A 15,210-nucleotide genomic window follows, 5' to 3' on the forward strand; every position below is an offset into this window, starting at 1 on the left:
TCATTCTGGACTGAAAGGCCTTACTCCTCTTCATTGGGAAAGTCATTAAGCATACTGTGATTGGCTATAGCTTGTGGCTGTTGACAACTATAACATACTACTGCAGCACGTAATGTATGTGTCTTAGTACTGTAAAATTAGGACCAAAGCTTTATTGGTAGATGTAGTATGAGGTTTGGAAAAATTTGATTCTGAAGATATAATTTCATAGCATAAACATAAATGATACTTTATTTTCTCCTAATGAATACATTTCACAGTTATTTACTTTTCATTTGATGTAAAATTTTGAATACTGAAATTAAATCTCACTTTGTATTAAGAATTTATTCAATGAGCACATAGTATCAGTTTACAGTGGTCACTGTTCAGAGTGGTAGACTCCAAATGGTTAAACAGCAGGGGAGTTTTCTGCTTTTAGTTAAAAACTGCTGTTTTCTATATGCCTTATTTACTACATTTTAAATTCTTAATGTTGTGTGCTGTGGGATTCGGCATGCAAAAGTCAGCAGAAAGAGTCTGGTTTTTTCATCTAGAGCTATTACTTGCTGTACAATAATAAAGGCACTATTTTATTGGGTTACTTGTAATTAACTTCAGCACTAGGCATTCATATAAATCATTCGTAATCTGTTTTCTTTAGATTTTTATTCTTTTAAACTGGTTTAATGTACTTGCTTTCTGTTATCTTTTTACATATGGATGGAGATTGTAATTGCTTTTTGGAATTAGGCTGTCAGAAACCAACATATATGTGAATTCAAGAAATGACTGAGGCAAGCTAATGAATTTTATATAACATTTTATAGAGATTTGTTACTGAAGTATTATCTAGTAGTATTTGTTTTGTTGCAAATTTAATAAATAACCATACTCTCAAGTTAAAAAGTGCCTACAGATTTAGAAATTTTAAATGGCAACAATTATTAATTAGAAAATATATTTACTATGTTTTTCAAAATCCTGAGATAGCAAAGACATGAACTTTCTTTGAACACTTGTCTGTCAATTTATTGACATTCTTCTTTTAATTTTAAACATTTAAATCTTCATATATTTTCCATAGTATTAGCTGATAAATGCCATTTCATAGATTAACTAGTATGTAATTTATATTATTTTGTGTTTACAACTTTTTTATGATTATTAGTTTAAAATTGAGTGAAAATGAATTAGAGCCTTTTTGAGTAAAAAAAGAGGCATCTAAAAAGAAACACATATGTATGTCTGGCTGAGTTTAAGTAACTGTATTATTCAAAATTAATGTCAGAAAACAAAACTTTGTCTCTAAAATTACCTTCATTTTATAAATGTTTACAGTGATTTGTAGAAAGAGTTTAGAGGTATAGGTAGTTTTATTCTCTCCCAGGACACCAAAAGCTTGACTTGATGATCCCTATAAAAGGAATGTTAGGTGTATTGAGGTGGGGGATGGGAGGCATGAAGAATGTACCATGTCCTGAAAGTAGTGCTTTTAAAAATAATTCAGTTGGTAAATACTTTTTATTATAGCTGAGTACATGAGATGGTTTAAAAATCTTTTTAAAATAAGTAGCTGTTTTATATAGTTTTAATGGAAGTCTTTCATGTTTCCTCTCCAGCAGTCTCTAATGAACGCTCCTTGTAATTTCAGTGCAGGCTTTGAGATTCCCTAAAGACTTGACTTCAGACCTCAAAGGGCAGCAATTGCCACATGTCTGGAGAACTGGAGTTGCCAAACAGACTGATCATGTACTAATAGGACACATTTATATAGCTTCTGAACATGAAGCCTTGATATAAGCTTAATGATGATCGTCTGTTGAGAGCTTGTTGCTGGAAAGGGTTAGAGCAACTTTTGTCACCTTTATTGAAATCAAGCTTTCTTTATTGATTAGTGAAAGATCTTGACTATATTGACGCCAGTTTGGAAGTTATTTGCAAGATCATTGTTGACTGGAGAATATGTTTTTTCTGAAAATGTTTAAAAACAGATTTTTAAAGAAACTTGCAAATTTATTAATTTTAAAGTATGCTTAAACACACCACCAGGGGATTATTGCTTTTTTGATTATTTACAAACAATTTAAAACTATATTGTAATCACATACTTGATTGCATGGTTATCTCAACTTTTTGGGGTTTTTTTGTTTTTTTGCGGTACGCGGGCCTCTCACTGTTGTGGTCTCTCCCGTTGTGGAGCACAGGCTCCTGACGCGCAGGCTCAGCGGCCATGGCTCACGGGCCCAGCCGCTCCGCGGCATGTGGGATCTTCCTGGACCGGGGCACGAACCCGTGTTCCCTGCATCAGCAGGCAGACTCTCAACCACTGTGCCACCAGGGAAGCCCTATTTTGTCAATCCTATAAATAGTTATTTTCTCAATATTCAATTACTTCCACATAGTAAATGTTCAAAAGCATTTGTTAAATAAGCAGTTATGAAACTGAACCATTTGCTAATCCAACTTTAATAGAATTTTTCTTTCTTTTCTCTATTTTGTAGTTATCTGTGTATATATTTTATTTATAAACTGAGCCATAATACTTGTACAAACTAGGTGTACAATTTAGATGTACATGTTCACAAAAATCATCAAATCGAAAACTTGCCAAAAGGTAAAATTTTCTTTTGATATTTCATGTAATGATTTGTTTTACCCTCTATAGAGACAGTGGAATAAAACCTGTTCTTTACTATTATGCTATAGTCTTTCCTGGTATGTGGTTCCTCAAGTTTCTGTTAGATATGCTGTTGAGAGAGTGCTGACACAAAGTGCAAACAATGCTGAAAAGTTCTTGATAGTTTACTTTGAGCACTTAAGATTACTATATCATGACTATGAACCAGTTTTCTCTGGTTTTGACCTTTAGTCCTGTGTATAATGTGGTTCTCAATTTTGTGTTAATACATTCCCTTCCTCATTTGAGCTCTCCTTTGTGGCCTACTCCCTTGACTCCTAATAGTGTTTCTGACATGTATTTAGGTACTTGGAACTATATCCAGCCAATTTGATTTATTTTACAGAGGCATAGATAACTGTAACATCTTAAAATATTAATATTGATATTCCATTGAAGAGCAGAAGCCTTTAAATTTTTAATTTTTTATAAGAAAACTGAAATAATTTGATGAGTTTAGGTGTTTGTTAACAAATTATTCTTCATTCCATTTTTAAGTTAAATTATGTTTGGATCCTTAGGTCAATACTTAAAAAAAAGGAGAATATTTTATTACCAATAGCAATGAAGTTAATTTTATTTGGTAGGATGTAAAATACTATCTTTAAAAAAAATTCTTAATAGTTTATGATATTTACATTTTCATAGTTTTTTTTTAACATCTTTATTGGAGTATAATTGCTTTACAATGGTGTGTTAGTTTCTGCTTTATAACAAAGTGAATCAGCTATACATATATCCCCATATCTCCTCCCTCTTGAGTCTCCCTCCCACCCTCCCTATCCCACCCCTTTAGGTGGTCACAAAACACCAAGCTGATCTCCCTGTGCTATGTGGCTGCTTCTCACTAGCTATCTATTTTACATATGGTAGTGTATATATGTCCATGCCACTCTCTCACTTCATCCCAGCTAACCTTTCCCCCTCCCCATGTCTTCAAGTCCATTCTCTACGTCTGTGTCTTTATTCCTGTCCTGGCCCTAGGTTCTTCAGAACCTTTTTTTTTAGATTCCATATATATGTGTTAGCATACAGTACTTGTTTTTCTTTTTCTGACTTACTTCACTCTGTATGACAGACTCTAGGTCCATCCAATTCACTACAAATAACTCAATTTCGTTTCTTTTTATGGATGAGTAGTATTCCATTGTATATATGTGCCACATCTTTTTTATCCATTCATCTGTCGATGGACACTTAGGTTGCTTCCATGTCCTGGCTATTGTAAATAGTGCTGCAATGAACATTGTGGTACATGACTTTTTTTTTTTAACATCTTTATGGAGTATTATTGCTTTACAATGGTGCGTTAGTTTCTGCTTTATAACAAAGTGGATCAGTTATACATATATATATGTCCCCATATCTCTTCCCTCTTGCATCTCCCTCCCTCCCACCCTCCCTATCCCACTCCTCTAGGTGGTCACAAAGCACCGGGCTGATCTCCCTGTGCTATGCGGCTGCTTCCCACTAGCTATCTATTTTACGTTTGGTAGTGTATATATGTCCATGCCACTCTCTCACTTTGTCCCAGCTTACCCTTCCCCCTCCCTGTATCCTCAAGTCCATTCTCTAGTAGGTCTGTGTCTTTATTCCTGTCTTGCCCCTAGGTTCTTCAGAACTTTTTTTTTTTTTTTTGCGGTACGTGGGCCTCTCACTGCTGTGGCCTCTCCCGTTGCGGAGCACAGGCTCCGGACGCGCAGGCTCAGCGGCCATGGCTCACGGGCCCAGCCGCTCCGCGGCCTGTGGGATCTTTCTGGACGGGGGCACGAACCCGTGTCCCCTGCATCGGCAGGCGGACTCTCAACCACTGCGCCACCAGGGAAGCCCCGAGTTTTATTTTTTATCAAGGAAAACATATATTATTTCACAGATCTAATAATAGTATAAAACTTAAACTGAAAACAGCAGTTCCCTGCTGCAATTCTTCTTCTCTCCCTTGATTCTTACTTTCTTGAAGGAGCCACATTCAGATCTCTTAGCTTTTGACTCTGCTAGTTACTTTCATATTTCTAAATGATAGCTATTTCTGGATTTTTCTGTTTTAAATTTTATCTAATGTCTTCTATGGAAGATGACTATTGAGTACTTATATTGCTGTCCCTGTTCATTTTATGTACTCTCTTGTTTCCAGGACAGTTATATCATAGTATTTAGTTAAAACCATACCTAGCATTTACATTTTCGTGACAATGTAAATATCTGTGCAGACCCACAAAATGTACCATGCTTACCCAACCACCTTCCCTCTCCTTCCTCCCTCCTTCCTTCCTTCCTTCCTTCCTTCCATCCTTCCTTCTTCTCTCCCTCCCTCCCTGCCTCCCACTTGTTTGTCTCTCTTTCATTGATTCTCCTGGAATTAGTAACTTCCTACTTTTTTTGTTAATTTAAATTTCTGTGTACCCACCACAAATTTATTTCTGAATTTTCCACTGAAATCATATAACGTCTACCAGTGTAATGAACACACTTGCTATCTATTGGTTCAATTCTTTTCCTTGGAGATACAGTACCCGGAGTTCTCTGTTTTCTTGTTCTTGCCTGGATTGGTTACTCCTTAGTTGTGTAGAAAGGTGTCATCTGGAGGCTTCTTTTATCATCAACCTAGATGTTTCCTCTTCTCCCTCTTATGCTATAGTGTCTATTTCCTGTGTCCTATAGTGGCCTTCTTTTATGAAAGATACACTGATTCAGCATTTATTGATCACTTATTCTATATGTGCTGGTCACTGTCCTAGCACAGGAAATAGGAGAGAATAAAACAGAGAAAAGCAAAAAAGAAATCTAATCGGCAGTAAGTATGCCATGGAAAAATTAAAGCAGAACTGGGATGGAGGATGATAGTGGGGTCTCTGTATTAATTTTGATGAGGCATGTCCTTTGTAATTTCTTAAAAGAGAATGCATGACAGAATTTTTTAGACCTTGCTTGTATGAAAATGTCTTTTTTTTTTTTAATCTTTATATGTGACTGGTGGCTTGTTGGGATATTAGTATTACAGGCTGAAAATTGTAATCTTTCCAATTATTTTTTTCTCTGTGAGAGCTTTTAGTATTTTTATTATTTTAAAAAGTGTTTGTTGTTACTGGATTGTACCTTGATGTGGGTGGATCTTTTAAAATCCATTGTCTTTGATATTTAATGTAAACTTTTTCAGTCTGAAAAAGTATGTACTTATGTTCAGAGAAGTTTTCTTGAATTATATCTATGGGAATTCCTTTCTCTGTATTCTCATTTCTGTTTCCAGAACTCCTCTTAGTTAGATGTTGAACTGTTTGGATTAATTATCTAATTTTCATATCCATTCTCACCTGTTTTTCCTTCATTTTATCTTTTATTTTACTCTTCTAAGAGCCTTTTTCAACATCTTCCGGTAGTTCTTTCAAAATTTTTATTTGTTATTATACTCTTAATTTCTAATAGCGTTTTCTATTTTTCTGAGGTTTTCAGGGGAGATGTGAGGGGAGAGCTGGATGGTTAATTTTATGTCAACTTGACTATGTCATGGGGTATCCAGATACTTGGTCAGACATTATTCTGAGAGTTTCTGAATGAGATGAACATTGACATCGGTAGGCTTTGTAAAGCAGGTTGTCCTTCCTGATGTGGATGGGCCTCATCCAATCAGTTGAAGGCCTGACTAGCACAAAAAGGCTGAGCATTCCCTGAGTAGAGAGAATTCTACTTGCTTGACTGCCTTGGAACTGAGGTGTCACTTTTTCCTGCCTTTGTCCTCAAACTAACATATTGGCTCCTTTTGGGTTTTGAGCCTAGTGCCCTTCAGTCTGGAACTACACCATTCATTTTCCAGATTTTTATGCTTTTTGGCTTGGAGTAGAATTACACCATTGGCTCTCCTGGTTCTTCTGCTTGCTAACTCGCCCTGCAGAGACTTGTCAGCCTCCATAATTATGTGAGCCACTTTCTTAAAATAAATAAAATACATATCTCTGTCTTGTTGGTTCTGTTTCTCTGGAGGACTCTGTTTTTCATACGACAAATTTCATATGTTGTGCAAAGAGAGGGTTATCTGGCTCCCCAGATGTTCTGGGCTCCAATAAGACGGTCCATGTTACAACTTCTGCTCCAGTTCTTCTTAGAGATTAAAGGAGCTCCCAAGGCCTGTGATCATGGGCATTGCTGAGGGCCACAGACTCCTGGCTTGGAGAACTTATTACAGAGGCAAAGAGGTACCAGTGAATAAAAAAGTAACCCTGCCCTGAATTTTTACATGAAAGTTTTTATCTTTCTGATGGTATTAATTATACTTTTCTTTAGTCTTCCTCTCCCTACCCCATTAACAATACTTTTTAATATTTTAATTTGTTAATATTTTGTCCTTTTTTTTTTTTGCGGTACGCGGGCCTCTCACTGTTGCGGCCTCTCCCGTTGTGGAGCACAGGCTCCAGACGCGCAGGCTCAGCGGCCACGGCTCACGGGCCCAGCTGCTCCGCGGCATGTGGGATCTTCCCAGACCGGGGCACGAACCCAGGTCCCCTGCATCGGCAGGCGGACTCTCAACCACTACGCCACCAGGGAAGCCCCCTGTCCATTTTAAATAATTATTTTTTTTCCTGCTTGTTTCTTTGGTGTCTGTCATTCATATGAGTCTTTCCTCTAATGACTAGTGACCCTTTGTGTTCATGTTTAAGTGTATTGCACAAAAGTTTATGTGCCTATGTATGTGCTGTCTGCTGGTGATGAATGAGCTTTATTTTAAATGTTATCATGGCTTCTCGTTTTTCTCAGTGAACACTTCTCTAATATTGCTTGATGTCTCATGTTTCAGTAAGCATACTTTCAAGTTATTTTGTTTTTTACAATAAGGCTTTTTAAAGTGTTCAGAGGTTTACTCCTCTGGAAAGTAAATATCCAGTCTCTTACCATGGTTGGGATGGCCATCGATATGAGGAGAGGAGCTCAGATTCTGTGTTTTTTATACCAGCTTTTATTCATTTAAACTCCTTTCATCCCTGTCCCTCAGCCATCCATATATGTAATCAGTGCCTTCAATTCTTGGCCTTTCTAAGGGTTTTGTAACAAGCATTTGTCTGCTTCAAGTTATTTCCCTTCAGGTTGTAGAGAAATTTTTTAACTCTCATTACTCTTGTCCTCTCTTTAGTATTTTTGTTCTTGTTTTTTGCTGTTTAACCAAAGTCACTCATTTTATACCTTTTTTTTTTTTTTTTTTTTTGGCGGTACACGGGCCTCTCACTGTTGTGGCCTCTCACTGTTGTGGCCCCTCCTCCTCCTGTTGTGGAGCGCAGGCTCCGGACGTGCAGGCTCAGCGGCCATGGCTCACGGGCCTAGCCGCTCCGCGGCATGTGGGATCTTCCTGGACTGGGGCACGAACTCATGTCCCCTGCATCGGCAGGCAGACTCTCAACCACTGCGCCACCAGGGAAGCCCTATACCTTTTTTATTTTAAGAGTAGAACATAGTTTAGTGATTTTCTAGCCGACTAGAATAAAAAAAAAAATTGATATACATTTAATGTCAGTATCGATGGCTTGACTAAAAAAGAAAAAAGGTGGCAGCATGGAGTATATGTAGTCTATCTCGTCAATCTGTAGCTTGATTTTATTTGCTTTAGAGCATGGTAATATTTGGGAATTACTTTTAAAATTCAGATAAATTCATGTGCTGTACTCAAGACACTAAAATATGTTGTAGGAGATTATCAAATTTATAGAAAACTGTCAAGTTCACTTTAGGGAAGTTAAAGTTGTATCAAAATATTATAAATTAATATATAGCACATTTATTGGTGCCCTTTTTCTCTATATTTGTTTGTTGATGGTGGGGAGGCATAGAATTAATTTAGTTGATGAAGTCTTGTTTTTCCCCCAACCCAAGTTTGGTGGACTTTTACCACCAAAAGCACATGTTTGAAAATTGATGTAACTCTGTTTATTTACTAGATTTCACTAATATATACTATCTCTGTTGTTGTTGTATGACTTAAGAGCATTAGTAAGCTAAGAGTATATTTTAGTAAAAATTGACTAATCAACAGTTATGGCCTTAGGAAGTGATAGTCAATTAAATACAGCTTAGAACAGGTATGAAATTATTGACTCAGTTGTGTTTTGAGTCCTTCCTCTCCAAAGTGCTGATGTGTGTTTTAAAATTACTTAGCTGCATTAGTGGTTGGATTTGAGGCTTTTAACATGTTTTTCATCAATACCTCTGGGAAAAGAATAACCAAAACCTTTAAATGTATGGTGCATTTTGCATTGCTGTATAATTGTAAATACTATGATGAAATATTGAAATGATCATGAGAGACGATAACCATTAAGCTTTTCTTTCAACTGTTAAAACTCACTAAAGGTTATCTTGAGCTGTGGTTTGTGAAATTGTTTAGGCTAACACCTTCTTTAGTAATTGTCTCAGAAGTGCAGAAAATGCTTTAGGATAGCATGAATCTTCTTTGTAGTTTAGGTGACTTCCTTAAGGATTGTAGTCAGTGTTTTAGTATGGAGAAAACTTGTTGGCTTTGACTAGCAGCTGGGTTTATTAAAACAAATTAATTTCCTATTCTCATGGGTTTCAGCTTCTTTTTACCTGGGTTATTAATTCCTATCAGTATATCTTTATGTACCTGGTATGTGATATTTTATTAAATGTTAAATAGTTTATAATTAGGAATGGATTATAGGCAAATTAAAACTCTGATATCTTTAAGAATTGTGAGATTTTTAGAACTACCCAAAGCATAGGTAAGATTTGTATTTTCACTTCATTTCTCATTTAGTCTAATTTTTTTAACTGGTGAAAAAGTTTTATTCCAGGTGTTTATTAGATAGCTGTTACTACAAGTTAAATAATATGAGTTTATAGGTGATGTTTGAGAAAACAAGAATCCAGATGTATTAGCAGTCATAAATATGTTTCTGAGCTTTTGTAAGAAAAATTGGACTCTTCCAGTTCTATGTGTGTTTTCATGTCTAATTTGTTTTTAATTTAAAAGAAAAAAATTGTGACATACCAATTTAAGTTGAAGTCATAAAATTTTTAGATGGTAATGTTTTTATAGTAACTTTAACTAGTTTTTATAGTAACTTTAACTAGTTTTCTATCTGACCTAAATCATGCTGTTAAAATCTTTGTGAAATTTAAAATCTTTGTGAAATTTAAATTTACATTATCAGTAAAAGTCAGTTTGTATACATAAATGAAAATAAAATCAAAGTGATGTTTACCTGTATACTTAAAACTTGAGTGTCTCTACTGTTACTGATGGTTTTCATGTGGGGTTTGAGTTTTGTATGACATAAAAATCCCCACCTGTTGCCGTTTTAAATCAGAGAAAATGGATTTGAGAAAAATAATACTAGTAGATACTTTTGAAAATAACATGTGTGATCTAAAGAATTATATATGGGGTAACCTCTTGCCTTTCTTCCTAATTTCTTTTTTTCTAGCGAGAAAAGTAACTTATTTTCTTTTTACTAAATTTAATTTCCCTTTTGAGATTTTTCCCTCAAGTAAGTGATCTAAAGGAAAAGTCAGTTTAAGGTCTTGCCCCCTCATACTCTGGTGCTGTATCAGATTTCCAGGTGGCTTGCTGAGAGTACTCTGTTGGGCATAAGAGCTGAGGAGTGAGATTTTGCTTCTGTTCCTTGACTAGGGCATCCCTCTGTTACCATCCTTTCTGATTCCCTGCTGTCTATCAACAAAGGTCACAACTGTGTTTTCCTTATCCCCTCAAAGCCTCAACTATGTGTACATCTTTCTGTGATAATTTTCTGACTCCTCCAAGGGCATGCGTTACTGTGAGGCTGTTTTAGGTCCATCTACCATTAAATCTGTCTCTATCTACTCTTCCCGTGCATTACTAGGTTTAGGGCAACTCTTTGAGTCTTGGCATCTCCCTGTGCTCTGCCTCGGAAGTGAGGTGTGGAACCTTCTGGACCAGGATAAAAAAACTTACCTGCGGTTTCTGCTTTTTCCTCTTTTCTTCCTCCTATTTCTGAGAAGAGTGGAGGGTATGACACATCCTCTTCTCTCAGAGGTTTACTTCTTCATGGAGTTTGATTGCTTTCCTTTGTATTGTCTGTCTGTTTACTTCATTTTGCTGGAAGGAAAAGGATTTTAAATTAGATGGGTATTTCCATTTATCCTTGACTTGGTTTACCTTAGTGAAAGAAATATAAGATCTCTATTTTGTTGTTTCAATATGCTGGCAATTGTGAATTTTGAGACTATATATTTTGGACTTATCCACTAATTTCTAAATGTTTGAAAGTTGTTGAATCATAAAATCACACATCTTTAAGAATTTTTTTAAGGGGTATCGAGGGCCTAGAGATGTATAGTGATCTGTTTATGGACATATCCTGTTAGTGTCATAGTCAGTTTGAGAACATAGATCCCATGACTTCTTGTTCCTCAGCAACACATTGCTTTATCTTCTCACCTAGTCCTAGCCAATTACTACCCTCAAATGTTCTGACTGACTTTATATCTACTTTTCATTCTACTGTATATGTTCTGTTAGTATATTCTTGCTGACACTATTCATGAAATAGAACTCTATAACAAAATTATGGCAAACAGCCATTTCAGTCCTGAGGGCCACCTTGGGTTTTTCAAAACATGAAAGTAATAAATACTGGGGATAAAAAGGAGAAAGTAGCTGTGAAAGGATGAGGCTTAAAACTAAATCAGAATTTGGCATGACACAGAACAGTCTTCAGGGGTGAAATTACATGGAATTAAAAACTCTTCAAGGTGTTAGATTCAGAATATATGAATACTGCTTATGATAACAGTGGTAAGGTCCCCAGCACTGTCTTTTGTTTTGACCATTATAAAAGGACAAAAAAAGATTAGTTAAAGGATATTATGTAGGTGGAATAGAAGGGCTCTTCAGTTTTAAGGAACATAAAGATTATGTATATATGTCTAGTTCTTTAAAAAATACACATACGCATGCATTGGCATTTCTCAAATCTAGCTACATTTCAATTCATGTGGGCCCAGCTTTATTGGATTAATGCGTATTTTATATCTGTTTTGAGATGAGGCTTAAAAAATTCATTTCTTTATATATTAATGGTTAATTTTCTTCTGAGGCTTTTTAAAGAAAAAATTTATTTACTTTTTATTTTTGGCTGAGTCAGGTCTTAGTTGGGGCATCGGGGATCTTTCGATGCGGCACCCAGGCTCTTCGTTGGGGCACGCAGGCTCTTTGTTGCAGCACGTGGGCTTCTCTCTAGTGTTGCGTGGGCTTGTCTGTAGCTGTGGTGCACAGGCTCCAGAGCATGTGGGCTCAGTAGTTGCAGTACGGGGGCTCTCTAGTTGTGGTGCTCGGGCTCCAGAGCACGTGGGGTCTGTAGTTGCCGCACACAGGCTCTCTAATTGTGGGGCGCAGGCTTGCTTGCCCTGCGGCATGTGGGACCTTAGTTCCCCAGCCAGGGATTGAACCCACGTCCCCTGCATCGGAAGATGGATTCTTAACCACTGGCACACCAGGGGGCTTTTTAATGGATAACTTATTCATAAAGAATATATTAATAATTTTATACCATCTTTTGCTAATTCATATGCTAGTAAATTATAGTTTTTCAGCTTACAAGTAGTCTAGCCAAATTCACTGATCTCTCGTCTCTTTCTTAATCATTAATCAATTTTTGTAGAATGTGTGCTATTATTAAGTTTAGGGAGCTACTTAATTCCGTCTTCCCCTCATTTGGAGTGATGCATCTCTTAAAGAAACAAAAACAAAACCTCTGTCCTTGGTCTTCTTCGCTGCTTTCCTTTCAAACTGTTTCAGTTAAATTAGTAGGATATAATGGTACAGAACTGAAAGGGCAAGATAAATATAGATAGGCTCATTTAGTTTATCTAGAATCAAATTGTTGCTAACTTGTTTAGTTTACTTTTTAATGTCAACTATTTATGTGTTCATGGGGCTGCAATGGGTAGGCAGCATGTTTAACAAAACTTTTCCATTAAGATTTTTTGGAACTTAATTAATTTCCATTAAATCAATTTCAATTAAGTATGAAATTGATATGGATGATGTTTTTCATAATTATTGTTTTAAAGACATAACCTACTGAGTGAAATTTGTTCAGCTATTTTCTGCTGTTTTTTAGGAGTGGCAGAATTCTATTCAGAAGAATGCAGGCCTTGCTTTTATTGAACTTGTCAACGAAGGAAGGTAATCTATTTTATATCCATGTATATTTTACTTTAAAATGTTATTGTATTTTTGCCATCGGAACTGATATTTTTGGTACTATATTGTTTTTGCAGTCAGTGATATAGTGAGCTTAGATATTAATTATTACAAATATTTCAATATTTAATCATTTTGTTCTGTTCATCGTTATGTGCTTAATGATAAAGCCAGTTCTTTGTTTTTCAGTAAGTAAACCTTTGGCAAAAGTATACTGATGATTCTATTAGCAGATATAAGGAAAACTGATACTTATTTGGGCTTCCTAGAAAATTCTATTATATTTGTAGAGCCAATAAATAGACTAATATGGTCTATATTATCTCTCCTATGTCATGGCCTGGGCATAAGGGAAGAAGAATTCAAGGAAAGAATAGTCAGTAGTAGGAAAGAAAAGTGAAGTACAGAGATAAAAAGAAAGATACAAGGAAAAAATGGATTTAAGAAAGTGAGAGAATTAAAGGGTAAGAATAAATTGAGGAAATGATGAGTGGACTACTTTGAGTCTGTTTCGTGTCAGTTGATTTTTTCTTTTTTTAAAAAATAAATTTATTTATTTATTTATTTTGGATGTGTTGGGTTTTTGTTGCGGCCCGCGGGCTTTCTCCAGTTGTGGTGAGCGGGGCTACTCTTCGTTGCAGTGTGCAGGCTTCTCATTGCGGTGGCTCTTGTTGCGGAGCAAGGGGTCTAGGCACGCGGGCTTCAGTAGTTGTGGCTCGCGGGCTCTAGAGCACAGGCTCAGTAGTTGCGGCATATGGGCTTTGCTCCGCATGCATGTGGGATCTTCCTGGCCCAGGGCTCGAACCCGTGTCTCCTGCATTGGCAGGCAGATTCTTAACCACTGCGCTACCAGGGAAGCCTGTGGCAGTTGATTTTGGATTACTTGGACTGAAGACCCAGGGTATAGATTAAAAGGTGTGATTGGCTGCCATTGGAAATAGCATTCTGAACAAAATTATTGTTTGAGAATGTTTTTTATACTGTTCTGTCTAGAGTTGAGATTGACACCATCACTATAGGAATAATTTGAACTAGTAACTAGGAGTTTAGCCTCTGTCTCGTTAATGTTGTAGAAGAGGGTACTGTTAACTTTACTTTATAGTAAATGCTACTAAAGTTATTTCACTCAGTAAATAATTATAGGTGCTCACAGACTGGTGTTGAATACAAATAAATAAACCTACAACTAATGCCATATGGTAAATTCTGTGCTAGAAGTATTTACATATAGGTTATTAAGGTAGGAATGTGAAAAAAGAGAAAGACTACACAATTTAGTTCAGAAGAATTAGGCAGAAGCTCCCCAGGGAAACATGATTCCTGAGATGTATTTTCAAGGATGAGTAAGGTTAGTAATGTAGACTTTGGAAAAGTGGGGATTATGGATAAATTGGAGGACGTATGTGTGAAAAGCATTCTAAATAGAGGGAATAGAATATCTGAAGATACTGTGATGTGGGAAGGTGTGTATGTACGTGTGTGAGTGTGTGTGCATGTGTATGTGTGTGAATTGTTGGAATAGAATTGGTTATCTGGACCATAAAAGGTCTAATGTCGTGTATTTGGATTTTCATCTAAAGGCAATGGGAAGCCTTGAAAGGTCTTAAGAAAGTATTATTATGATACTTGGGTTTTGGAAGGATAACTAGCAGTGATGTTTAGGATGGGTTGAAGCAGAGGAGACCTAATTGAAATCAAGAACAATAACAAGGCTATTGCAGTGATCTATATGAGAAACAGAGCTAAATTGTAGTCTGGAGTCTGGAAAGTGTTGGGAAATCAATAAATATTTCTCAATGAGTGAATGACTAATAATATAGTCTTACTTTTAGCAAAAATTTCAAAGTGCTTATTCATCAGAAAAATAACTCTTTGGCTGAATTTCAACACTGAGGTATTAGATGCTTTTAAAGTTTATATATAGGAAAAGAGTTAGTGAGTGCTGTTGATCGAATATGTATTTCTACTTAATGCAAAACACTGATTAACACCAGTTCTTTTTTTTAAGAGAAGTGGTTATAAAAGTCTATTTTGCAAATGAAGCAACTGACAAAGGATTAATCTCCAAAATTTACAAGCAGCTCATGCAGCTCGATATCAAAAAAACAAACAACCCAATCCAAAAATGGGCAGAAGACCTAAATAGACATTTCTCCAAAGAAGATATACAGACTGCTGATGAACACATGAAAGAATGCTCAACATCATTAATCATTAGAGAAATGCAAATCAGAACTACAATGAGGTATCACCTCATACCAGTCAGAATGGCCATCATCAAAAAATCTACAAACAATAAATGCTGGAGAGGGTGTGGAGAAAAGGGAACCCTCATACACTGTTGGTGGGAATGTAAATTGAT

The 15,210-nt window shown here is 36.2% G+C and overlaps 1 protein-coding gene across 1 annotated transcript in view; it reads left to right on the forward strand.

Annotated features, from left to right (window-relative positions):
- LRBA (LPS responsive beige-like anchor protein) overlaps positions 1-15,210 on the forward strand; it is a 732,049-nt gene that overhangs the window by 224,924 nt on the left and 491,915 nt on the right. Inside the window, exon 35 of the mRNA XM_030878183.2 lies at positions 12,766-12,830. Coding sequence (XP_030734043.1) covers positions 12,766-12,830 — 65 coding nt within the window. The remainder of the gene's footprint in view (positions 1-12,765; positions 12,831-15,210) is intronic.

This window comes from Globicephala melas, chromosome 5, assembly GCF_963455315.2.
Source record: "Globicephala melas chromosome 5, mGloMel1.2, whole genome shotgun sequence".
Taxonomy (NCBI): domain Eukaryota; kingdom Metazoa; phylum Chordata; class Mammalia; order Artiodactyla; family Delphinidae; genus Globicephala; species Globicephala melas.